This window comes from Carcharodon carcharias, chromosome 9 (genome assembly GCF_017639515.1).
Source record: "Carcharodon carcharias isolate sCarCar2 chromosome 9, sCarCar2.pri, whole genome shotgun sequence".
In the NCBI taxonomy this organism is placed as follows: domain Eukaryota; kingdom Metazoa; phylum Chordata; class Chondrichthyes; order Lamniformes; family Lamnidae; genus Carcharodon; species Carcharodon carcharias.
The window spans coordinates 142,099,956-142,124,968 of NC_054475.1; the positions used below are offsets into that span (position 1 = coordinate 142,099,956).

Genomic DNA, 25,013 nt, shown 5'->3' on the forward strand with positions numbered 1-25,013 from the left:
GGAGACCTCTCCTGTATGAGTGCTCCAATCGTTTTTTTATATATAGTGTGGTGTCAGACCATATTGGGTCCGATGGAGACCTCCACTTTGTGTGGACCCCAGTGGGTTTATGAAAATGGTGTCATGGGCACTGTGCCCATGTGTCTAAGTGAGAGCTTGGGGCCAGGATTTTGCATGGAGGAGGTGGCCCTGTCCACAAGCCGAAAGGTTAGTGCTAAGCCCCCACTTCCACCGGCCTTGGAAGCTAAAGCTCACTTTTTCGTTGTTCAGGCAATTAATTGCCCACAATTGTGGCTTCCACTCCTCTGAAGCAGGTATCCCAAATTCAAAAGCAACTGGTCACTCAGAGTGCTGGCATCTCTTCAGCCCTAGCCACGCCACAAGAAGCAATGGCCACTGCTGGGATTGCAGCTAGTCCCAGGAGCTGCCGTACTGGAGGCAGCAAGTCCACATTGCACAGACTCCTGAGTTAGCATAAAAACAAAAAAAACTGCGGGTGCTGGAAATCCAAGAACAAAAACAGAATTACCTGGAAAAACTCAGCAGGTCTGGCAGCATCGGCGGAGAAGAAAAGAGTTGACATTTCGAGTCCTCACGACCCTTTGACAGAACTGAGTTAGCACATGGTTTATAGTTGATAAGAACTTTCCACAACCCTTAGGATCTGGAAATGACTGGGAGAAATGTTCTCATTCAAACATTTTTAAATAAAATTCCTCCCTCCGATATCTTATTACATCATTTAATTTACATTTATTAACATCTCCAGTAAGAGAGTGGAGAGAAAAGTTTGAGAGTGCACTATTTTCTCATCCTGAACCAAAGGTTTTCTTAGGGGCCAGATAGTCAATTAGCTCAGTGGTAATATGATTGGTTGTTTTCACATTCTTGTTTTACTTTGTTTTTTGATTGGTTGCAAAATCCTGGAGCCCCCGTCTCATAGCATTGTGGGTGTACCTATACCACAGGGACTGCAGCAGTCCAAGAAGGCAGCCAACCACCGCCTTCTCAAGGGCAACTAGGAATGGGCAATAAATGCTGGCCTAGCCAGCAATGCCCACATCCCGTAAGTTAATTTTTTAAAATCAGCAAACTTTTTACTTTAGCACCACTTACATAGAATGAGTTCAAATAAATAATTTTACTGTAGTTTAGGTTTCAACAAAATAAATGGGGAATAGAGCTAAGTCCAGGAAAAGTTGGAGCTTCTCATCTCACTGCACGGACTTGTGACCATGTATGTCTCTGATTAGGTGTGATTTCGTCCACAGGAAGGTGAAACTGACAGTGGAATGGTGCTAGCCTCTGATGAGCTAAAGTCCCTGAAGCGCCTGGAAAGCAGATCCCGCCCTTTTGGAATAATTACATTAGCGTGAGTACACCCACTTCTTTAAAATTAATTGCAAGAAACTTTCAGGATGCATCAAGACATTTGGGCAACGACCAAGTCGTTGGTTTGGACAAGTGTTATATTTGGGAGTTTAAGAATTATGTTTTTCCCATCACCCCAAGAGAAAAGCAGAACATTATATTTAAATAAGTTCAAAGTTCTCCAAAAGTAATTTAATATTGTTTCCTAATTTACTGTTATAGCATATTTACACACTGAAAATAGTTCTACTCTAAATTATAGATAACACTTCGTCTCCTCCTAAACCTTTCTCCTCACCCCTTTCCTGATTAGCAAAGTGCCAAACAGTACCAAAAAGTCCATTGTACACGTACCAGATGGGACCATTCTCCCAGCTTCCAGCAGTATAAATGCTCAAAGTTATTGACTGAATGCAGATTTCACACCCATCCAGGGACCAAGCAAATTGTTGATTTCCAAAGGCTGCTACTTAAATTTCCTAATTGCCTTGTATCCTAAAGCTTTCTCGTTCTGGCTCTAGTGAGACTTTGTGCATCAGCTAACACACAAGACTAGCTTTTTGTCCTTGTTTTAGGTCAATGTTGATGTAAAATGCTACACCAGGCTACTCAAATTAATTCTGAATATAGGTATAGAATATGAAAATAGTGAGAAGGAGAAATCAATAGCAACCAGGGTGATCTAAACCTCAAATGGCTTTTTAACATCTAGGATGCCAGGAAGCCATAGAGGGAAATAAGAGCTGGGCTATGGTTTTGGCCAGGCATATATAGTGCATCTCTAGTGAACCTAGAGAGAAAATATTACTTGTAATGCCGAATAAATATCACGTAACCTAGTTGGATGTATCACAAGATGTTCTATGTCAGCTGATGAGCTATCAAGTGGTCAGCTTGGCAGGACAGAAGACAAAGCTGCCTAAAGAAAGGCCAGCCACTATGGCTATCCCATTTCAGAACCACAGCAAAGGGTGAATTGCTGATAGCTAAAATATAACAGAGAGGAAATAGAGGCATATTTGACTCGACAGCATCAAAGAGGAAATTTTAACCCTGCCCACCTAGGTGACATACTCACAGACATGATTCCCTCCATCTGTACCCTGCTCTTCTGAGCAGGCAATCAGCGCACCCAACTACAATTTTAACTCTGGCCTAATCAAGGAAGTCTTTATGGCTTTACGGCCAGTTGAAGAAGGTAATAAGAGAATATGTGACCAGAAGCTGATATTCAACTTTTCTTAATGCCTGCCAGGTCCCACGAGAAAGATTAAGGTCTCCCCTTCCCTCAAGATGCTTTCTGAACCCTCTCCCCATGACAAAGGTGCTGCCAAGCCTCACCCTTGCTATATTGTGCAACTCATTGCTAGAAGAAGCAATTGGTTTACTGCTGAGCACTTCTAATGCTTTTGTATACACATGAGACTGAGGCTCAATGGTGCAATTATACAATTTAATGAGTCAGCCTGTATTTTAAGACTAAATCATTGTCATGGATATTTGGACTGAATTCTAACCTTTCTTGTTGATTTGTTGCTCTTTATAATTGCTGTTACCTGGGGCAGTAATGTAAGGTTTTTTGCTGTTGTTGTTTTAACAGCCATGGTTTCTGCTGTTGTGTAGCAGCTTCCTCAATTGTGAGGCTGATCAAAATTTACCTTGCTGTGTTTTCTTTAATCCTTTCTTGTAATTTATGTTTTGTTTTAAACGTATGTTTTCAAATATTTCTGTGACCAGTGGTGTATAACTCTTTTTAACACCTCTCCAGAATAATCTGGAAGAATTATTTCATGAGATCAGAATACTGAGGATCCCACTGCTTAACCAAATACTGTGAAACCTATGATAAAAGCAAAAAACTGCGGATGCTGGAAATCCAAAACAAAAACAAAAATACCTGGAAAAACTCAGCAGGTCTGGCAGCATCTGCGGAGAAGAATACAGCTACCATTTCGAGTCCGAATGACCCTTTAACAGAACTAAGTAAAAATAGAAGAGAGGTGAAATATAAGCTCGTTCGAGGCGGGGTGGGACAAGCAGAGCTGGACAGAGGGCCAGCTCTGCTTGTCCCACCCCTCCTCGAACCAGCTTATATTTCACCTCTCTTCTATTTTTACTTAGTTCTGTTGAAGGGTCATTCAGACTCGAAACGTTAACTGTGCTCCTCTCCACAGATGCTGCCAGACCTGCTGAGTTTTTCCAGATATTTTTGTTTTTGTACTGTGAAACCTATATTTAACAACCAAGGTAATCTGCCTTGACAACCTCTTCCGGGAGCCTACCGCTGAGTTACGAAGACCGTCCAGACATAATTCTCTCCTCCCAATTTTACACCAGCTTGCCAAAAATGAATTACCCCGCAGATTGAAAACCGCATCGAGTTGGATCCATCCCCTCTCTGTTGCACTGTGTTAATTCATTAGTGTTGAGCATCACTGTGCATACTAAGGGCAGAATTTAATGCACCCCTTCCCTCCGCCCGAAACCCCCAGCCACTGGGAGCGATTTGGAAGGCAGGGAGGCCATACAGTTTGGGTGGGAAGGTACAGGGTGGAGAGCCCGACTTCCCCTCATTAATTGAAGGGCAGAAAGATTAAGGGTGGCTCTCCGACCCCTTGGCAAAGTGAGGCCCTTAAGTGGCCCTTAATTGGCCACCTAAGAGCCTCATCCCGCCACTGCTGGTATTTTGCCAGAGGGAGCGTTCCGTATGCCATTTGGGGAGGTTGCCAGGTATACACTGGTGACTTCCCTGCAGGCTCAGGTGGGTGGGGGCGCTCCAGATTGGGCACCATATGCAATAACTGGCCCCCCTGATAAAGACCCCCTGTCCTCCACACAGATACCCCTCTCTCCTCCCGACCTTGCTAGGGCCTGCCTGACTGGACACAGCGAGTTCACCCCACTTATCTCTCACTGGGGCCTCCATTGGATACTGCTGCTCCAAGCCTCCTATAGTCCCAGCAGTGACCACTGCTCCAGGTACTACCACTGGGACTGAAGAGCTGCTGGACCTCTGATTGCCCAACAGCTCCTGGGAACAGGCTCTTTAAAGGCACAGAAACCCTGACAGCAGACAATAAACTGTCGCATTGACATTTAATCCCGTGGAGAGGTTGCCACTGGCTTTCAAGACGGTGGACAGGGCCACTGCCACAGCCATTAAATTCTGCCCTAAAGATTTGGCCTGCAGATGAGGCATTTACTGCTGCATGAATCTGTCATTGGCAAATTTTACAGGGGCACCTGAGTGAAGCATTCAGAGCAAACAGTCTGTCGCTGTTTCAACCATCAAGCCTGCCTCAACCTCCCCGACAGAGGTGACCATCCCATTTTTTTGTGATTTCACAAAATGCTCATCAAAGTGAGGATTGTTAGTGTTGGAAATAGGATCAGTTTGACGACAGCTACTCAGTATAAAGCTCCAGCTTCACAGCAAAGCTCTTTCGACTCTGCCCTAACCTCAGAAAAGTGTCACAAACTACACCGCTGAGATTTTTTACTATTGCCAGCAGCTACCTAATAAGTACAGCTGAATGAGATTGTCAATTGGTGCCATATTAGTGGTAGCTTTAGCATTGGTCCATGTTCACTAGAAATTGAATTTAAACTACCTAATCTTATTTATGTGGGAGCCAGCAGACAGAGAAAATATTCATTTTTCCACTTTGGACTAGATTTGAATTCAATGGCCAGTGTAATAACTCACTTTAAAGTACGTTTTTTGTCCATTAATTCATATCAAGAGGCAGCATCCTCTAACCTCGATTTCTTGGGCATAATTTAAATGTGAAAATTGCCATTCTTCCACTAAACCAAAGCTTTGTCTTGATACATTGACTACAATGTCATGGAATATCATATATTGTCTAACAAGCAACGATTAAGGCACTTCTTTTTTCCTGGGGTTTCAAAATAACTAGCATTTCCCTCAACTGTGCATTCTCACATGAGCAAGAAAATCATGGACTGAATCTTCGGCTCGGTGGGCGGGGACAGGGCCTGTTCGCCGAGGTGGGTTGACCAGCGAGTGCCCTGATGTCACCACGCATCATTTAGATTTTCAGTTTGGCGGGCACACAGCTGACTCGGCTACGCACCTGCCCAACTGTCAAAGGTCTGTTGAGGCCATTAATGAACTAATTAAGCCGATTGAGAAAGCTGCCCCCTTAAGGTTGGTGGGCAGGCGAAGAGCCCAGGCAGCCTTCGCATTTTTCATGGAACCTCATCCGCGGGTGGAATGAGGTTTCATGAAGGGTTTAAAATTTTCAGAAAAATGTTTATTAAAATTAATGCACATGTGCCAGCTCATGTGACAGTTTCACATGAGGGAACATGTCATAAAAATTTTTAAAATACTTTGTTGAACTACTAAAACTTAAAACTAATCTCCCTGAAGCACCTCTGTGCCTCAGCGAGATTTCTGGGTTCTTTCGCAGGCGCGCGTCATGCTGGGCAGGCCTTAATTGGCCTGCCCGCGTAAAATGGCGGCACTGACCTGATTGGGGGTGCCAATCAGGTCTGCGCCCGCCCGCGATTGCCCCCCGCACAACACCCCCCCCCTACTAATGGGGGGGAAAATTGTACTCCATGTTCCTAAAAATTTTCACCTCCGATATTAGACATTCATTGTTCTGTTACAACTGTGATATGAATGTATTCCTGAGTTTTCACTGGTAATGTTTTGTAACCTGTGCTTTCAGCTCACTGTCACTCATTGAAGTTTGATTTTCACAAACAGAGATGGGATAGAATGCTTCACATAAAGCATACGACATAAAAATTATTAAGCAAAGAGCATAGGAATTTAATTGCAGGATCTTTTGTTGGCTTTCAAATTTTAGCAGGCTCAAAACCAATTGAAACTGTTTACAAATTCGTAAAGATACAGTACCCAACTCTAATTCATGATGAAAAAAATTAAAGTCCTCTCACATTCATTCCCTATTTTCCCCAAATAGGCACCAGTAATTAAAGAGTTACTTAATTAGCTTCTTGTAAATGAAATACTATTCTGAATTTTCCTTCGCTAATAATTTTACTGTAGCACTCATAAGGTTAACCTTGGAGGTTAATCTTGGAGGTTAATCTTGGCTGCATTAATCATCCCGATGAGCTGCAAGGATATCATTAAAAATATTAAATGTCAAAATCAACAGTTAAACTTTGGTTAGGAGTGTAATTTAAGTGATGGACAACCCTTCCCAAACAGCAGTTCCTACCCTTAGGACTAAGTACAATTGGACCACTGGCTGTGAATCTGTAAGTCTCACAAAATCTCTTATTGTGTGGTCAACTATCCCTAATGCTATGTCTTTTATCTCACACTCCAGTCATCTGGATATTTTCCAAGAAACACAGATACTTTCATGTTTTCTCTTGTCTCTCTTGACAACTTTAATGCATGAAAATTAAAAACAGGGTATCAGAAGAAGTTAGTTGTTGAGAGTTAACAGAACTTTGAACGAAGCCCAGTTTGCCAAGAAAGAAATGTTACCTTTTCATGAATGGACACTTTGTTTAAAAATAGTCACTATTTCTGCTCATTTCAGTTTAAGGGATAGTATATGTATTTTAATAATGTTTTGGCAAAATATGTGGATACTTGGGCCTGAATTTTCCCATCAGTGATTTGGGGGCGGGGCCCACTCGCCGACGGTAAAATAACGCAGGATGACATCAAGAGGAACCCCCGACACCATCCCGGTCCCTTTAAATTTTTAGGAAGGAGGCGGACAGCGAAATCAGCTGTCCACCCGCCGACCTATCAATGGCCAAGTAAGGCCATTGACAGGCTAATTAAAATAATTAAAGACCTGCCCGTCCAACCTTAAGGCTGGCGGACAGGCCAGGAGCCCCAGCGGGCTTCTGATAATACATGAAACCTCATCCACTGGCGGGATGAGGTTTCATGTCTGTTTTTTAAAAAGTCTAATAAAGTTTATGTCATTTTTATTAACATGTCCCATCTCGTGTGACATTGTCACATGAGGCGGTCATGTTAATAACTTTTTAATTTTTCTATTTTTTGACTTTTCTTACCTGTCACTAATCTCTCTCAGACAGGTCTTTGCCTCAGAGAGCAGTGCACTCTTTTGCGCGTATGCGTGAAAGAGCGCACTTTGACAGATGGGAAAACCCTCCCTCCACCCCCCACCAACCCCCCCCCCCCCCCCCCCCCCCCCCCCCCCCCCCCCCCCCCCACCCCCCGCACAGGAAGCGCATAGCACTTCCTGTCGGGCAGGCCACTGAGCGGGCCTTAATTGGCCCACCCACTCAAAATGGCAGCAGGCCCCGTTTCGGTGGTGGGGGTCGGCTGTCTGCCCGCTGCCGAGCCGGTGGGGCCCGCATGCCATCTGAAGGCAAAATTCTGCCCTTGGAGTTTAAAATGCAAGTTGGAGCATACTGAGTTCTATAACTATTTTATAAGCTTCATATCCAAAAGGCCATGTTTTGCCCTGTTAATTGTTTTGGCTAGACATGTGGACTCTGACACAGTTGAAGCTATTTCCAGTAATAATATAATCTACATGAGAAGTAGCTACTTAACTACATGACCAGGCATTTCCAAAAGCTGGTGTGAATACATCAATGCATTCTGATGTCATTGAAATTGACTATTTGCTCTTGGCTACTACTTAGCAAGTAGCTACAAGTAACAACAAGTTACTACTACCAACTAGTTAATCATTACAACTCCACAGATCATGCACCTATTATGGCTTATCAGTTGACAGATTGGTTTGATTGATATTACTTCAAGTCAGAAGATTGAGAGTTCAAAGCTCCTGTGCTGAATTTAAGCACATAATCTAGGCTGACAGTTTAGTATAGTACGAAGGAAGTGTCACATTGTCAGAGGTGCTGTCCTTTCTGGTGGTTATTGATGATCACATGGAAATACTTAATGAAGATAAATAATTATTCTGGCCAACATCCCTTCCTCAACCATTGCAACCAAAAATAGATTATTGGTTATTCATCTCATTCCTAGGTTATTATGCACAAATAGTTGCCCTATTTTTTATATATATCACTGCGCTTCAATAGTTCACTAAATACAAAGTCTTTAAAAAGTCTTTGGGAGAAGAATACAGTGTAAATTTCAAAATCTCTTTTTCATATCTATTCACAATCTACAGTATATCTATTTGGCTGTCCTTTCTCTTCAAGTTTTTATAAAGATTGTACTCAGTCTTTTGGTGTTTCTCCTTCACACCTTATCAAGGACCATTTCATAGAGAACACTCTCAGGTTTTGCCATTAGTACTTTGGGACCATCCATTGGATCCACTTGTGTCAAGCTCCTGGATAACATTGTGATCCAGGGCAAACACGTCTGCAGTAAGTGTTTGCAGCTTGAGGAACTTCGGCTCAGAGTCATCGAGCTGGAGGCTGAGCTGCAGACTCTGTGACACATCAGGGAGGGGGAAAGTTATTTGGATGCTTTATACCAGCAGGCAGTCACACCACTTGGGATAGAGTCTTCTGATTTGGTCAGTGGTCAGGGTCAGGAGGGCGTGACTGCAAGTGAGGCAGTTAAGGGGACCCAGAGGGCAGGATTGCAGGAGTGTGAGCCTCTGCAGTTGTCCAATAGGTGTGAGGTTCTCTCACACAAAAACAGAAAATGCTGGAAAAACTCAGCAGGTCTAACAGCATCTGTGGAGAGAAAAACAGAGCTAACATTTCAAGTCTGTATGACTCTTCTTCAGTGCCTCTTCTTCTTCATGACTCTTCTTCTCTCAGCTTGATTGGATGAGAGCAGGGGCTGCAGGGTGGATAAGCAAACTGACCGTGGTACAGGAAGGCATTCAAGTTGGGGGGAGCAAAAAGGAACATAGTGATAGTAGGGAACAGCTATAGTGAGGGGGATTAACACCATTCTCTGCAACAAAGAAAGAATCCAGACGGCTGTGTTGCCTGCCTGGTGCCAGGGTTCAGGACATCTGCTCAGGGCTGGAGAGGAACTTGCATTGGGAAGGGGAGGATCCAGAAGCTGTGGTCCATGCAAGCACCACCAACATAGGCAGGATGAGGAAGGAGGCTCTGCATAGTCAGTATGAGGAGCTAGGAGCCAGTCAAGAAGCAGAACCTCAAAGGTCATAATTTCTGGATTGTTACCTGAGCCACGTGCAAATTGGCATAGGACAAATAAGATTAGAGAAATGAATGCGTGACTCAAAGACAGGTGTGGGAGAAGTGGGTTCTGGTTTGTGGGGTACTGGCACTAGTATTAATGAAAGTAGGATCTGTACTGTTGGGCCCGTGTTGGGGCTGGTGTCCTCGCGAGTCACATAACTAGGCAAGTAGGGAAGGTTTTAAACTAAGTAGTGGGGCAAGGGATCAAATTTGAGAAGATGTGGTAAACCAAAGAGTAGAGACAAGGCAAGAGAGAAAGGTATTAATATGGGAAATGGGAGCTTTTCAGAAAGATATAGCAATAATCTTGGGTGATTTTAATCTACGTGTAAACTGGAAAAATCACATGGGCAAAGGTAGCGTAGATGAATAGATCATAGAATGTTTTCAAGATAGTTTCTTAGAACAGCACATTCTGGAACCGACCAGAGGGCAGGCTATACAGGATCTGGTATTGAGCAACAAGGTAAGATTAATTGATAACCTCATAGTGAAGGCACCCCTAGGTAGCAGTGATCATTATGTGATTGAATTTTACATTCATTTTGAGGGAGAAACGAATGCATCCAAGACTAGTATTTTAAACTTAAATAAGGGCGGTTATGAGGCATGAAAGCAGGGCTAGCTAAAGTGAACTGGCAAATGAAGTTAAGGGATATGTCAATAGAAGTTCAGTGGCAGACATTTGAAGGGATATTTCAGAATACACAGAATATGTGCATTTCAACGAGGAAGAGAAATTCCAAAGAAGAGCCCACCATCTGTGGTTAACAATAAAAGTTAAAGGCAGTGTCAAACTTAAAGAAAAAGCATATAATTACACAAAAACGGTGACAGGTCAGAAGATTGGAAAGAATATAAAGAACAGCAAAGATTGACAAAAAGATTAATAAGGAGGGAAAAGTTAGAGTACGAGAGAAAGCTAGCTAGTAATATAAAGACGGAGAGTAAGAGTTTCTATATATATTTAAATAAGACAAGTTAACAAAGCTATACCTTGAGTGCCCTACCATCCATTCTTAATTAGCACATTCGTTTAGATAATATCACCAACTTTAACTTTAACACCTATGTGCTCTATTGTACTATTGTCGTTGACATCTTTTGATGATCTGCTTCTATCACTGCTTGTTTGTCCCTACAACCACACCCCCCCTCCACCTCTCTCTCTCTCTATCTCTCCGCCCCCCCACACACACACCTTAAACCAGCTTATATTTCAACTCTTTCTTGGACTCGAACTCAAGTTCTGTCGAAGGGTCATGAGGACTCGAAACGTCAACTCTTTTCTTCTCCGCCGATGCTGCCAGACCTCCTGAGTTTTTCCAGGTAATTCTGTTTTTGTTTTGGATTTCCAGCATCCGCAGTTTTTTTGTTTTTATCTCTGTGTTTAATTGACTGCCACTGCTCTTCAAGAAATGCCTACCTCCTTGAAGAAGTTCTGTTCCTCTCTGCGACAAGATTTCCGTATCTCTCTGTTGTCTTGCTCACCTTCCTTGCTTTCCATTTCCCTCCTGGTGTTTGACAAGGTGTTTACTAAAACCCGCTTTCACAGCCATATCTCCTTTCTCAGTGACTGTCTCCATCTCCGACTTACCCCACGTGGATTTCAGCTGAAGTTCCACCCCTCATTTTTCGAACCCACCCAGGATTATAGGTATCTCCGGGACATAAAACGGTTCTTGGACTGCTGTTCCCGTCACATTCTGAAATCCACACTCAGTGCCATGCGCCGCCATATGAACACACTCGACCTCTCCCTCCAGCAGCACCACCGTACCCTTTTTCAAAGCTGCGCGTGCCCCCAGTTTCATTTTATCCTTCGGCTCATCCGACGCCTCAACAAGAAACTTTTTCTCTTTCTCTCAAGTGCTAAGGAACGCAAGCTCCAACAACTCATCGACACCAACACCCATCTAGGACCCTCCACCCCTGCCTGTCCCTCCGTCCCCACCCTTTCTTCCAATCCCAACCCCAGCCGTGTATTCACTATACCCCCTGACCTTCCCCTCTCCGATGCTGAACGTTCAGTGCTCAGCAAAGGACTTAGTTTCATACCCTTACGCCCTCACCTCAATGAATTTCGGGCTCGGCATGATACTGAACTCTTCTTCCGCCGTCTTCGTCTCCGGGCTCACTTCTTTGGGCAGGAGTCCTCTCCCAGTTCAACGGATCCTTTTACCCATCTCCAATATTCTCCCTCCACCTGGACCCCTCCTTCTGGATTCTTACCTTCTCTTGATCTTTTCATTGAGAACTGTCGGCGCGACATTAGTCGTCTCAATTTCTCTGCTCCTCTCACCCATTCTAACCAGTCTCTCTCTGAACTTACTGCACTCCATTCTCTCAGGTCCAACTCTGACATTGTCATCAAACCCGCTGACAAGGGTGGTGCTGTTGTTGTCTGGCGCACTGACCTCTACCTCGCGGAGGCTGAGCGTCAACTCGCAGACACTTCCTCCTACCTCTCCCTGGACCATGACCCCACCACTGAATATCAAGCCATTGTTTCCAGGACTGTCACTGACCTCATCTCCTCTGGGGATCTCCCTCCCACAGCTTCCAACCTGATAGTCGCCCAACCTCGGACGGCCCGCTTCTATCTCCTACCCAAAATCCACAAACAGAACTGCTCCAGTAGACTGATCGTGTCAGCTTGCTCCTGCCCCACAGAACTCATTTCTTGTTATTTTGACTCCCTTCTCTCTCCCCTTGTCCAGTCCCTTCCCACCTACATCCGTGATTCCTCTGACACCTTACGTCACATCAACAATTTCCAGTTCCCTGGCCCCAACCACTTCCTCTTCACCATGGACGTCCAATCCCTCTACACCTCCATCCCCCACCAGGATGGTCTGAGGGCCCTTAGCTTCTTCCTTGAACAGAGGCCCGAACAATCCCCATCCACCAGTACTCTCCTCCGTCTGGCTGAACTTGTTCTCACGCTGAACAATTTCTCCTTCAACTCCTCTCACTTCCTCCAAATAAAAGGTGTGGCTATGGGTACCCGCATGGGCCCCAGCTATGCCTGTCTCTTTATGGGGTATGTGGAACATTCCTTGTTGCAGTCCTACTCCGGCCCCCTTCCACAACTCTTTCTCCGGTACATCGATGATTACTTCGGTGCCACTTCATGCTCTCGTCGGGACTTGGAAAAATTTATTAATTTTGTTTCCAATCTCCACCCCTCCATCATTTTCACGTGGTCCATCTCTGACACTTCCCTTCCCTTCCTTGACCTCTCTGTCTCAATCTCTGGTGATAGACTGTCCACCAATATCCATTACAAACCCACCGACTCCCACAGCTATCTCGACTACAGCTCCTCACACCCCGCTTCCTGTAAGGACTCCATCCCATTCTCTCAGTTCCTTCGCCTCTGTCGCATCTGTTCCGATGATGCTACATTCAAAAACAGTTCCTCTGACATGTCCTCCTTCTTCCTTAACCGAGGTTTTCCACCCACGGTCGTTGACAGGGCCCTCAACCGTGTCCGGCCCATCTTCCGCGCATCCGCCCTCACGCCTTCTCCTCCCTCCCAGGAACATGATAGGGTTTGTCCTCACTTATCACCCCACCAGCCTCCACATTCAAAGGATCATCCTCCGCCATTTCCGCCAACTCCAGCATGATGCCACCACCAAACACATCTTCCCTTCACCCCCCTTATCGGCATTCCGTAGGGATCGCTCCCTCCGGGACACCCTGGTCCACTCCTCCATCACCCCCTACTCCTCAACCCCCTCCTATGGCACCACCCCATGCCCACGCAAAAGATGCAACACCTGCCCCTTCACTTCCTCTCTCCTCACCGTCCAAGGACCCAAACACTCCTTTCAAGTGAAGCAGCATTTCACTTGCATTTCCCCCAACTTAGTCTACTGCATTCGTTGCTCCCAGTGTGGTCTCCTCTACATTGGAGAGACCAAACGTAAACTGGGCGACCGCTTTGCAGAACACCTGCGGTCTGTCCGCAAGAATGACCCAAACCTCCCTGTTGCTTGCCATTTTAACACTCCACCCTGCTCTCTTGCCCACATGTCTGTCCTTGGCTTGCTGCATTGTTCCAGTGAAGCCCAACGCAAACTGGAGGAACAACACGTCATCTTCCGAATAGGCACTTTACAGCCTTCCGGACTGAATATTGAATTCAACAACTTTAGGTCGTGAGCTTCCTCCCCCATCCCCACCCCCTTTCTGTTTCCCCCTTCCTTTTTTTTCCAATAAATTATAAAGATTTTCCTTTTCCCACCTATTTCCATTATTTAAAAAAAAAACCCACTAGAGCTATACCTTGAGTGCCCTACCATCCATTCTTAATTAGCACATTCGTTTAGATAATATCACCAACTTTAACTTTAACACCTATGTGTTCTATTGTACTATTGTCGTTGACATCTTTTGATGATCTGCTTCTTTCACTGTTTGTTTGTCCCTACAACCACACTCCCCCCCCCCTCCACCTCTCTCTCTCTCTATCTCTCCGCCCCCCACACACACACCTTAAACCAGCTTATATTTCAACTCTTGCTTGGAGTCGAACTCAAGTTCTGTCGAAGGGTCATGAGGACTCGAAACGTCAACTCTTTTCTTCTCCGCTGAAGCTGCCAGACCTGCTGAGTTTTTCCAGGTAATTCTGTTTTTGTTTTTAACAAAGTGAACATTTGTCCTATAGCAAATACATCCGGGGAGTTGATAATGGAAAGTAGGGAGATGGCGGATGACTTAAACAGGTATTTTGCTTTGGTCTTCACTATGTAGGACATAAGTAACAATCTGGAAATAGCTGTAAATCAGGAAATGGAAGGGTAGGAGGAACTCGGGAAAATTACAATCACCAGTGAAGTGTTATTGAGCAAATTGTTGGGGCTGCGGGCTGACAAATCCCCAGGTCTGGATGGACTTCAGCCTAAGGTCTTGAAAGAAGTGATTAGTGATTTAATTGATGCACTGGTTTTAATTTTCCAAAATTCCCTAGATTTGGGCAAGGTTTCATTAGATTGGAAAATAGAAAATATAAGTCCTTTATTCAAAAGGGGAGGGAGGCAGAAGGCAAGAAACTACAGGCCAGTTAGCCTAATGTCTGTCATAGGGAAAATGTTAGAAGCTATTATTAAAAATGGTATAGCAGGGCACTTAGAAAAATTCAAGGCAACCAGGCAGAGTCAACATGGTTTTATGAAAAGGAAATCATGTTTAACCATTTCACTGGAGTTCTTTGAAGAAGTCTCATGTGCTATGGATAAAGGGGAACCGACGAATGTACTGTACTTAGGTTTCCACAAGACATTTGATAAAGTGCCACATCTAAGTCTATTGTGGAAAATAGAAGCTCATGGCATAAGGGGTAACATATTGGCATGAATAGAAGATTGGCTAGCTAACAGGAAGCAGAGAGTTGGCGTAAGTGGGTCTTTTTTCTAGTTGGCAGGATGTGACAAGGGGTGTGCCATGGGGATCAGTGCTAGGGACTCTTCATTTTACAATTTATATAAATGACTTTGATGAAGGGATCAAAGGAATGTTTGTTAAATTTGCTGATGACACAAAAATAGGTAGGAAAGTAAATTGTGAAGAGGACATAGATAGGTTAAGTGATTGCGCAAAGATCTGACAAATGGAGTATAATGTGGGCAAATGTGAAATTATTCATTTTGGCAAGAAGAATAAAAATGAAGCTTATTATCTAAATGGTAAGAGATTGCAAAGCTCTGAGATTCAGAGCGATCTGGGTGTCCTAGAATGAATCACAAAAGGCTGGTATGCAGGTACAGCAGGTAATTAGGAAAGATAATAGAATATTATCATTTATTGTGAGGGGAATTGATTACAAAGGTAGGGAGGTTATGCTTCAGCTGTACAGGGCATTGGTGAGACCACGTTTGGAGCATTGTGCACAGTACTGGTCTCCTTATTTAAGGGAAGGTGTAAACGTGCTAGAAGCAATTCAGGGAAGGTTCACCAGACTAACACCAGGGATGGGTGGATTGTCTTATAAGAAAAGGTTAGACAGGTTAGGCTTGTATCTACTGGAATTTAGAAGAGTAAGAGGCGACTTGATTGAAACCTTTAAGATCCTGAGAGGTCTTGACAGGGTGGATGTGGAGAGGATGTTTCCTCTTGTGGAAGAAGTTAAAACTGGGGGTCACTGCTTACAAATAAGGGATCACTCATTTAAGACAGAGATGTGGAGAATTTTTTTTCTCAGAACGTACTGAGTCTTTAGAACTCTCTTCCTCAAAAGGCAGTTGAAGCAAAATCTTTGAATATTTTTAAGGCAGAGCTATAGATTCTTGATAAGCAAGGGGGTGAAATGTTATCGGAGGGGAGGCAGGAATGTGGGTTTGAGGCTACAATCAGATCAGCCATGATCTTATTGAATAGCCGAGCAGCATACTCCTGTTCCTAATTCATATGTTCATTTGAGGGACATCCCTTATTCTTGCACTACCTCCCAGATTGTGCTAAGACTGTATCTACAGATGTCTTAGCTGAGCTTCAGATTTTTTTATTGTTTTATAATGCTGTACTGCATTGTGCATTGCATTGGTGCACTGGTTTCCTCGTTCCAGTTTTTTAAGTATTGAGGAAGCTTTGGATTCAAAGCATTTACCAGCCTCAACTAAAGAGTGGCCTGGATTTCGATCCTCGAGTCAGGTAGTGGGAATCAGGAAAATTCCCATCTCGGTCCACCTGCCACTGGAAAATGTACCTGCCAGAATGGAGTTTTCATTGTGCTGTCAATTTCACAATACTTGTTTACACAAATTTAAGAGATTTCAAGTGCTTGCAGATTCAGCTTTATTGATCGATACTTTAAAGGGTCTGGATCATTGACACTTTTTTATTGGGCTGTAGTAAAAAGGATTTTTTAAAGAAAGTGGAAAGTTATCAATCAATGTTTTTAAAGCTTTTTTTTACACATCCAACTTTACACTTTAGAGTTCATTGATTCTATACAGGGTATAGCAGGTAAATGGGTATGGAAGTGCCATAGCATTCGCATGAGGGCCATAAGAGTTGTTTGGGGATATAGCTTGGTATGGGGGCATGAGGAGCCATAGGTATGTAGGGAGGCATACCTACGCAGGAGGAACATGAGGAGGACCTTTTGAACTTACCTTTTAAAAGGTCCCCTCACCTCTGAGGTGCTGTAAACCAATATTCATTAGGAACCTGGCTCGACTCACCAAGAATTCACCAAGGCTCCTTAGGCAGCAACTTCTAAGCCCACAACTACTACCACCTAGAAGAACAAGGGCAGCAGATTGATGGGAACACCACCACCTGGAAGATCCCCTCCAAGTCACTCACCATCCTGACTTGGAAATATATCGCCGTTCCTTCACTGTCGCTGGGTCAAAATCCTGGAACTCCCTTCCTAACAGTACTGCAGGTGTACCTACACCACAGGGACTGCAGGAGTTCAAAAAGGCAGCTCACCACCACCTTCTCAAAGGCAACTAGGAATGGACAATAAATGCTGGACCAGCCAGCGAAGCCCACATCCCGTGAATGAATAAAAAAACAAAAATTCTGGAGAGCCAGGGCACGCCTATCCTCGCAATGGAAGGTCAGGAGTGCAAGGTGCAGGCCCAGGACCCAACCCTGTCCACTCCCTTAATAGGCACTCCCAAAATTAGAAACCCCGGGAATGGGGTCATGAGTTTTGGATTCGGGTCTCAAATGCCATTTTTAAAGGGCTCCTGAGTCATCCCATCTCGGTGAAAATCCAGGCCAGTATCTCTGTCAGGATAAATACAAAAACAAAGCTACGTCATTTCTATGGTGCCATTTATCATATCAACCGTTACACTGGCTTGCCAGTGCATAACAGTGAATATTACATTAAACAAAGTATTCCTCCTTCAAACAATATAATTTAAACTGATTTAACTAATCACTCACTTCACTGTTTGTAGGTTATTCCTGTGTGTGCAAAATAACTGCAATATATGCCTGCATAACAACCACTGCATTCAAAAATATGTTATTATTGAGTAAATTTACCAGTCCCACAGAATTAGCAGGGTACACTTTGAAAGAAGTATATGTTGAGGAGAGGTTGCTATAGCCTTGCACTGACTCTCTGACCCATGCTCCCTTTGACTTTAATTTCTTGCTGAGGCACTGATCAATGAATTTATCCTTGTATGTGAATCACTTAAAGGCAGAGTTAAATGTTATAGGACTACAAGCTTTTTTTCTCATTTTCATATCCACTGCACTTAAGGTGCCCCAGAAAACAATGATGTCCTTGTTGAAATGCTACTTACCTGACCACATTTGCTTTTAGAATTTTTCTAAAAAATTGCAGTGATTATTTCTTCTATGTTTATTTTTCACAAGGCCTATTCATCATTATTTGTCTTCAATAAGCTCCGGTAGAACAATTCCATCAAAATTAATTGCTTTTCTTTCATTTTCTCTTTCTTAAAACAGAATGAGAGCTGTGAGTAAAAGCAAAGAGTCTGTATTGTCTGAGTCTGAGAACCATGCTAACCCACTCCAGCCTGCTGTGTGTGGTACAGAGGATGAAGGCCTGGATTTTGCCCTGGAAGATTCGATCCTGTTACCTATGGATCAAACTTTGGAATGCCACAGCCCACCGCCAGATTACAACTCTGTCATTCGCTACACCACACCACCAGTCTGAATAAACTGGATTTTCTGAATGCTACCACACCACAATTGTCAGTGCAGCCTTTAATGAGGAATGTACCACAGCACAACATCCTGGATATTGTAAACCAAACTCTTCTTTGGCTAAAGGGATATAGAGAGAGCCATATAACCATGGATGTCAAATCTACTATAAGTACTTGTGTTAAAGCCCTACTATTCATTCAGTACAAAATACACCTGCAGATAATTTTCTGAAAAGTCCCAGGTCTGTGAAAAACCCCGCACAATATCATTATTACTCCAGTGCTGAATGGCTGTGGGTATAGCTAGTTAGCTCACAGCTGTGGTGTGTAGTCAGTGAATCAAATTGTATCAGTGAAATTCTCCAAACATGTCCAAAGTATCCCAGTCAATCATGGGAATGTCACTAAAAAAATTGATTTGTATGTGTATAAAAAACATATGTCTGTCAACTGTTTTGCTAACTGACTATTGTAAAGAAGGGTCAGTGCCTGAAACCTATCTGTTCTCTCCACAGATGCCGACTGACCTGTTCCTTGTTTCCAGTTTTTTCTGTTTTTATTTCACCATCTGCAGTATTTTTATTTGAATGTTTTGATTCCCTTACTCAAATGAAGATATCGTTCCATGTTTTCCAATGTTCAGCTCTCACATAGTTCAGTCAGCAGGAGGTCCAGTGTTGCTATCATTCACCAAAAGTTAAAATGCCCTTGTTTTGTTTCTTCTCCTAATTAACTGTTAAGCAAAATTTCCCACACATGAATTGGCTTCAGTGAAATGCTGAATACTAGAAGAGATGTGTGTAAATTGTATGACTTTAATGATTTTTTAGCAGTCTAAGGTCCCTGACACAAAGTTGTGAGTTCGGTTTCCAGGATTGCATGTTGCAATTTGAGGTGAATTTGAGTTGGGCCTCCAAATGAAATATATCTCGCAGAAATGAGCTGGTCCATCTCATAGTAAGGACCAGCAAGCTGTACACAAAAATTGTATTAATGGTGATGATAAAAACAATGTGGCACAGAGTTCCTGATTCTAGTGAAGGCTGTGGGTGTGATAAGCTATTGAGGAGATAATGATGGAGAATATAAGATGGGGGGAAAACAATAAGAAAATGGCTAATTGAAAAACAGTGAAATAATTTTTTGCTCGTCACAAACTCTGTTAGAATTTCCCCTATAACATTGAGGGTAGTAGACAAGTTGAAAATATCATTATGTTCTCCAGGCATGATGAATTTTAAATAGTTGCAGCAGGTAATTAAAATTTGATTATTCCACATCTAACTGAAAGCAGTGGAAACTAGAGCCATATAAACTGTAGGATTATGTCAATGTGAGGATATCTCCACTATTATGTATCCATATTCTGATGGCTTTCCAAACAAGATTAGCATTCAAAGGAGTTTTTCTTTTTTATTAATGCTTGTTCTTTGTGCATTCTTCATGAATTTTGTGTTGGGGCTTTTCCTGGTATCAGATAGTTAACCAGAAGTGTGAACAATGAAACCCCCCACCCTCCAAATGCACATTATCAAACACATACAGATTTGCTATTGTACTCTCAATAATGACTGACTTGTTCTAAGATAATGAAGAGTATAAGTTTTGCACAATAATTAGCTTGTATCCCCCTGCTCCCATCCAATCATGGAGAATGAGACCGCTCCCACTGGACACAATTTAATGCCATTGAATGCATTCTTGTTTGGCAGAGGCATATATGTTCTACAATGTTGAGAAAAGTAGTTATTTATTATAAGGAGGAGACAATCCTGATCCCTCAAGGTGAGAAAAAATGTGTCAATGCTCCAAAAACAATATTTTAATCTGCAAAAATGTTTTAGAAATATTAATGGCTAATTTTCAGGGCTAACACAGCTTTAAAACGGCAGGAATTAGACTGATCAGCAATGATAAATACAAATTCAATTGCTTTATAAACTCAGACTATTTTGTAAGGATAATGTAAAATTTGGACTCTACACTCCTTCCCAATTGCCCCCCGCCCCTCTGTAATGCCCGCCTCCACCTCAAGAGAGTGTCATTATTGGGCATTAGCTTCAATCAATGAAGGTACACTATTTGCACAAATAGAATATTTCCTTCATCTATTTTTAATTATCAAGAAAAACTATCTGGGTGTTCTTAGGTGGGCAGTGGGGGGGTGCTGGGGGAACAGCACAACTGTTTAAAAGAAAATTACCCCAAAACTTTCCTATTCAAGGAGATGATTTGAATCTGAACATGTTGTATCCAGCTGATTGGTTTTATTCATCTTCTAATATTTTACAAATTCCAGTATTTATTTAAAAATAAACTTACAAATTTAACTTTGCCTGGTGTTATTAACATATTTCCAATGCTGAATTTAGTAAAACAGCAAAATAAAATATCAAAAGTATAGTTGCTAAAGCAAGAAGTAATTTCAATATTTCAAATTAGTCATTTACCTCATTACAATATTTCTAATACTGAATTTATATATTTTATAAAAGAATCAGACTTTGAATTTTTCACATCTTCCTAGCTTATCATCAGGATGTTACCAAAAGATGTATTCAGAAAATATAGGAAGAACTGTTATGGCTGTAATTACTCTCTGCCTTTATATCAATATTTGTAATTAGAGTGAAAAAGGTCTCAGGTAATCTCATGTTGCTGTATCCTTTTTTTCTAGATCTTGCACAGGTATTTGTTATAACAAATTAAAAGCAATTAACTGTTCAACCATTCCAAGTATATTAGAAATGTCCCTAGGTGACAGATTGTGAATGGCTTTTTTTAAATAAAGTGGAAAAGGAACACTGCAGTGTAAAACAGGGAATATTTTGCATACTGTGAATTTACTGTTCTTTAAAAGAACTCTGGAATTAGAGTTCTTTCATTAATATATGAGGAACAATAACGAGAAAATGGTTATTTTTCATTGCAACTCCCAGGATGCTGTAAATCCCTTAGATTGTCCTATGAACAATTCAAATAGGTCACTTTCCAATGGGTCTACTGTGAATGTTATGAGTATAAGGAGGTGCCCAGTATTGTTGTGTTATGTTATATAGTGTATAGTCACAAATCCAGTTATTCTACATTGCAATATAGGAATTAAAGATATCTGACATCGCACCATCTCATATATTTTCTAGTGTTCTGTTCCCTTTATCACCCATTCACATTGTTCCTTCCACAAATCATGGCCAAATATAATTGAGTGCATAGAGAAATTAGCAGCATTGTAAATTTAGAATGAGGTATTTTGCCCTGAAATTATATTGTAAGAAAATAACACAATAGAACATTGGAACAGGAGTAAGCCATTCAACCCCTCAACCCATCTGCCATTGGCTGATCTGTACCTCAACTCCATTTACCCAGCTTTGTTCCATAACGCTTTGATATCCTTACCTTAAAAAATGCATTACTTTGACATTCCTCTCTCCGCTACTTTACTGAGATGTTAACCCATTTCAAATAAATAGATTACTGATACTGCTGAAATAGTGGACAGGGGAGACAAATCCATTAAATCCATTGGTGCGTTATTTTCACAGTGTGCTTTCGAGACTGTGGGTTTTTTTTTAAAGAAGGGCATCAAAAGATTGTAATGAAGTGGTGGTGTATGACCATGATAAAATAATCATACAAGGGCTCAAGATGAAGTGAACTTGATGGGGCAGCTGGTCTTTTCTTGCTGCAGGCTTACTCTTTGTCTTAATTCCTTATTCAGAATTTTTATTTTAAAGCTATAGACTATATAATATAAAAATAAGCGATGTCTGGGTGTGAACTTCAGGCAGTAATTTGAACTTGTAATCCTGATGATGTTTATTGACACTCGAATGCTGTTATCACGAGTTATGATGTCATCAGGACCGCTTGATTGAATTCCTACCAGTCATCAATTATCCTATCTGTTCAGTTGCACTTATTTGTAGCTTGTTTTTGTTTATGTACCATTAACTGGAAATGTGTTTATTTTGCATTAGCTAACTAGCAGTAAGATTTGGAAAGCAAATAACATTGAAGTAAGGGGAGTATATGGTTTCAAAGTGTGACAAATGATCTTTGTCTACGAAACAGCTAATATTAATTATCATTATTTTATACATGCAAAACACCAATAACAAAGTCTTGTGCTTCTTTAAATTACTCAATCCATGGATTAGCCTGTAATGTTTTCTTTACCTTATATCTTTGTGTCTATGCAGCGTTTATGCAGAATGTAATGGCCAGCTTCAATGCCAAGGTGGTGAAATTGCATGACTAGTTTGCCAACACAAATATTTTTAATATTCAACTCAGTAATTTCCAGTGTTCTGAAATTAAAATATAAGTATCACAGATGTACAAATGAAAGGTCTTAGTAAATGCACAAAAGTTTTAAATGGTATTCTCTTCAGCCATTTTCAATGTATTAATATTATTCCTGTTAAGACTTAACTTAATACATATACACAAATCATCATGTACCAGAACTTTTCATCAACACAAATGGACAGTATAATGGCACACTTCAAGAATGAAGCAACTTTAGCTGTAATTCCAATGAAATGTCCAAGTACAGAATCTTGAAAATTCAAATAGATCATTCTTGTTAATTTTTCATTCCTACTATTAGTTTCCCTTTGCTAACACTAGTGAGCTAGCCATTCATTAACGACTTCTTTTACAACAATGGTGAGAGGTGTATACTCTTGTGTGTACAGATTGTCTCCTCAAGAATCCTCTCCTGCCCATTGAATTGTCAGGGCATCAGAGAAGTGGTTGTATAATATGGGAGAGAATTGGCAGAGACTAGAGTCAAAACCCTCAAAATTAAAAATTCTTACTGACACCATGCACTTATTCTAGTAATTGTTACTAATTAAGTTGAACTTTTAATACTAACATTTTGTAGCAAGTCAGCTCTTGAAATACCCTTACACCCCTTGAGAGAGTTGTTGGAGATGGCAGGTGTAAGTAGAAGGTATAACGTGAGGTTATTTGAGAGCATTTTGCTACTAATTTTTAAAAAGAGTCAGCTAAGATCTTTTCAAGCAGAGGATGGTTCCCACTTATTCAGGCATGATGTAGTGAATGATAAATCCTGTTATAAGTCAGCTCCAGTACGTTGATAGACATGTGCTCACACCACTCACAAACTGCCTACAAATATAGGACAACTTACAGGAACAGTCAAGTGGATTGTTGGAGACACCAGCTTTCTGTTAAAAATAAAAATTTCAGCAGCCATTAAACTGGAATATTTGCTAAGCATCGGAATGTGAGGTTGTTTCCCTCTCTCAATTTTGCACATGGAAGAACTTTTTCTTTAAAATAACATAGTCAGAGAAAACTAATATTAAATAATAACAAATGAGAAAACACTAACAAATTTGCAGGAAGCTAGTGTAGTCCTCAAACAGTTCTCAAAAATGTTCCTTTTCTGCATATTTTACTGACAGTTTTTGAATAAGGAACACAAGCATTCCACGCTGACTATTCTAAAGCTTGATGTATGTGCTATAAGCTCTCAAACTCATAACTCATGGTTCTTTTTAACAATCTAGCTTATCCTTACTTTTGAACTGAAATGTGATGCAGAGATAAAGGTTTGTTTCTGAATCCTACTCTCATGCTTGCAGGACAGGCTAATCCTTTGTATTAAAGAAGGATATCTATTCATGTCAAGACAACTTCTTTCCTAAGAACCACTTGTTTTAAAGTGCTCATACGACTCACTTTTAATGATTTCTTTTCTTAAGTAACAGCAGAGAACTGCCATTTATTCTGTGGGAAAGTAATAAGGAATGTCAATGTATTATCTGTGGAAGAATGTATGCACTGGAGAACCTCTGTATTTCATATAGCCTAAGCTCTATTGGAGCTATTAACAAAAATAAAGTTTACATATATTTATAGCTTTGTTAGTTCTGTGTTTCTGTCTTTTAATGTTTTCATTCAGAAGAAGAAACATCCCTCAATGGCACAACAATGTGTTGTGTTGAGACTAAGGGTGGAATCTTGTGCTCTCGCTCGTAGCGAGCTTGGAGGCGGGAAGGGCGTGTACTGAAGCAGGATAGTGGCGTATCCAAACCCGCCACCTTCCTGCCACCGCCCAAATTAAGTTCTGGGCAGGAAGGCCCATTGCCAACCTTCCAGCCCTGCTGCCAATTGAAGCCCTTAAGTGGCCAGTTAAGGATTACCCAAGGGCCTCATCCTGCCACCGCTTGGGTTAACCTAGCTGCTGGCAGACCTGTCGCCATGCAGCATACACAACAGCTGTTATCCTGCGGCAGCTTGTCACCTCCGGGAAGGGGGCTGTCCCTTGATCAAAGGCACCGAGTGCCTGATTGAGGGACTGGACATTAGGAAGGGGAGCCAGCTTCCTGTGCTTGCTTCCAAATCCCCTGCACCCTTCTCCCCACAACCCCCACTCCATTAACCCATCCATCCCCCCCACTCCCCGATTAATTCTTACCTAAGTCCTTGGTTGCTCCACAATCCTGGGACTCCAGAGGCTGTTCTTCTAGCAGCAGCCATAGCCCCCTCCATGGCGCTACTGAGCGCAACAGTTGCCAGCCCCTGAATGGGCGACACCTCTCACTAGGCAAGACTTCTTCCCATGGGGACCCGCCAGTGGCCTCGCCACTTCCGGAATGGAATGTGGCTCGGCAAATCTTCTCTTCAGCCAACAGCCAAAACCCCCAGTGCCTCCACAAGGTTCTGCCCCATGTCAGATCTTCCCTGTTCAGGATTACCAGGCTCACTGGTAATCAACTGATTTGCCATTGCCACTTGCTATACCCACAACTGTTCAACAAAGCTGCAGATTTGATGCCCTCTAGTATTTTGGTTGGCAGAAAAAGATTGCACAAAGAT

The 25,013-nt window shown here is 42.1% G+C and overlaps 1 protein-coding gene across 2 annotated transcripts in view; it reads left to right on the forward strand.

Annotated features, from left to right (window-relative positions):
- The window catches only part of kdrl (kinase insert domain receptor like), a 217,397-nt gene extending 193,347 nt beyond the window's left edge, over positions 1-24,050 (forward strand). For both annotated transcript variants that reach the window (XM_041195167.1, XM_041195168.1), the window contains exons 29-30: positions 1,272-1,372; positions 17,950-24,050. In XM_041195167.1, coding sequence (XP_041051101.1) covers positions 1,272-1,372; positions 17,950-18,163 — 315 coding nt within the window. In that variant the 3' untranslated portion in view covers positions 18,164-24,050. The remainder of the gene's footprint in view (positions 1-1,271; positions 1,373-17,949) is intronic.
- The last annotated feature ends 963 nt before the right edge of the window (positions 24,051-25,013 follow it).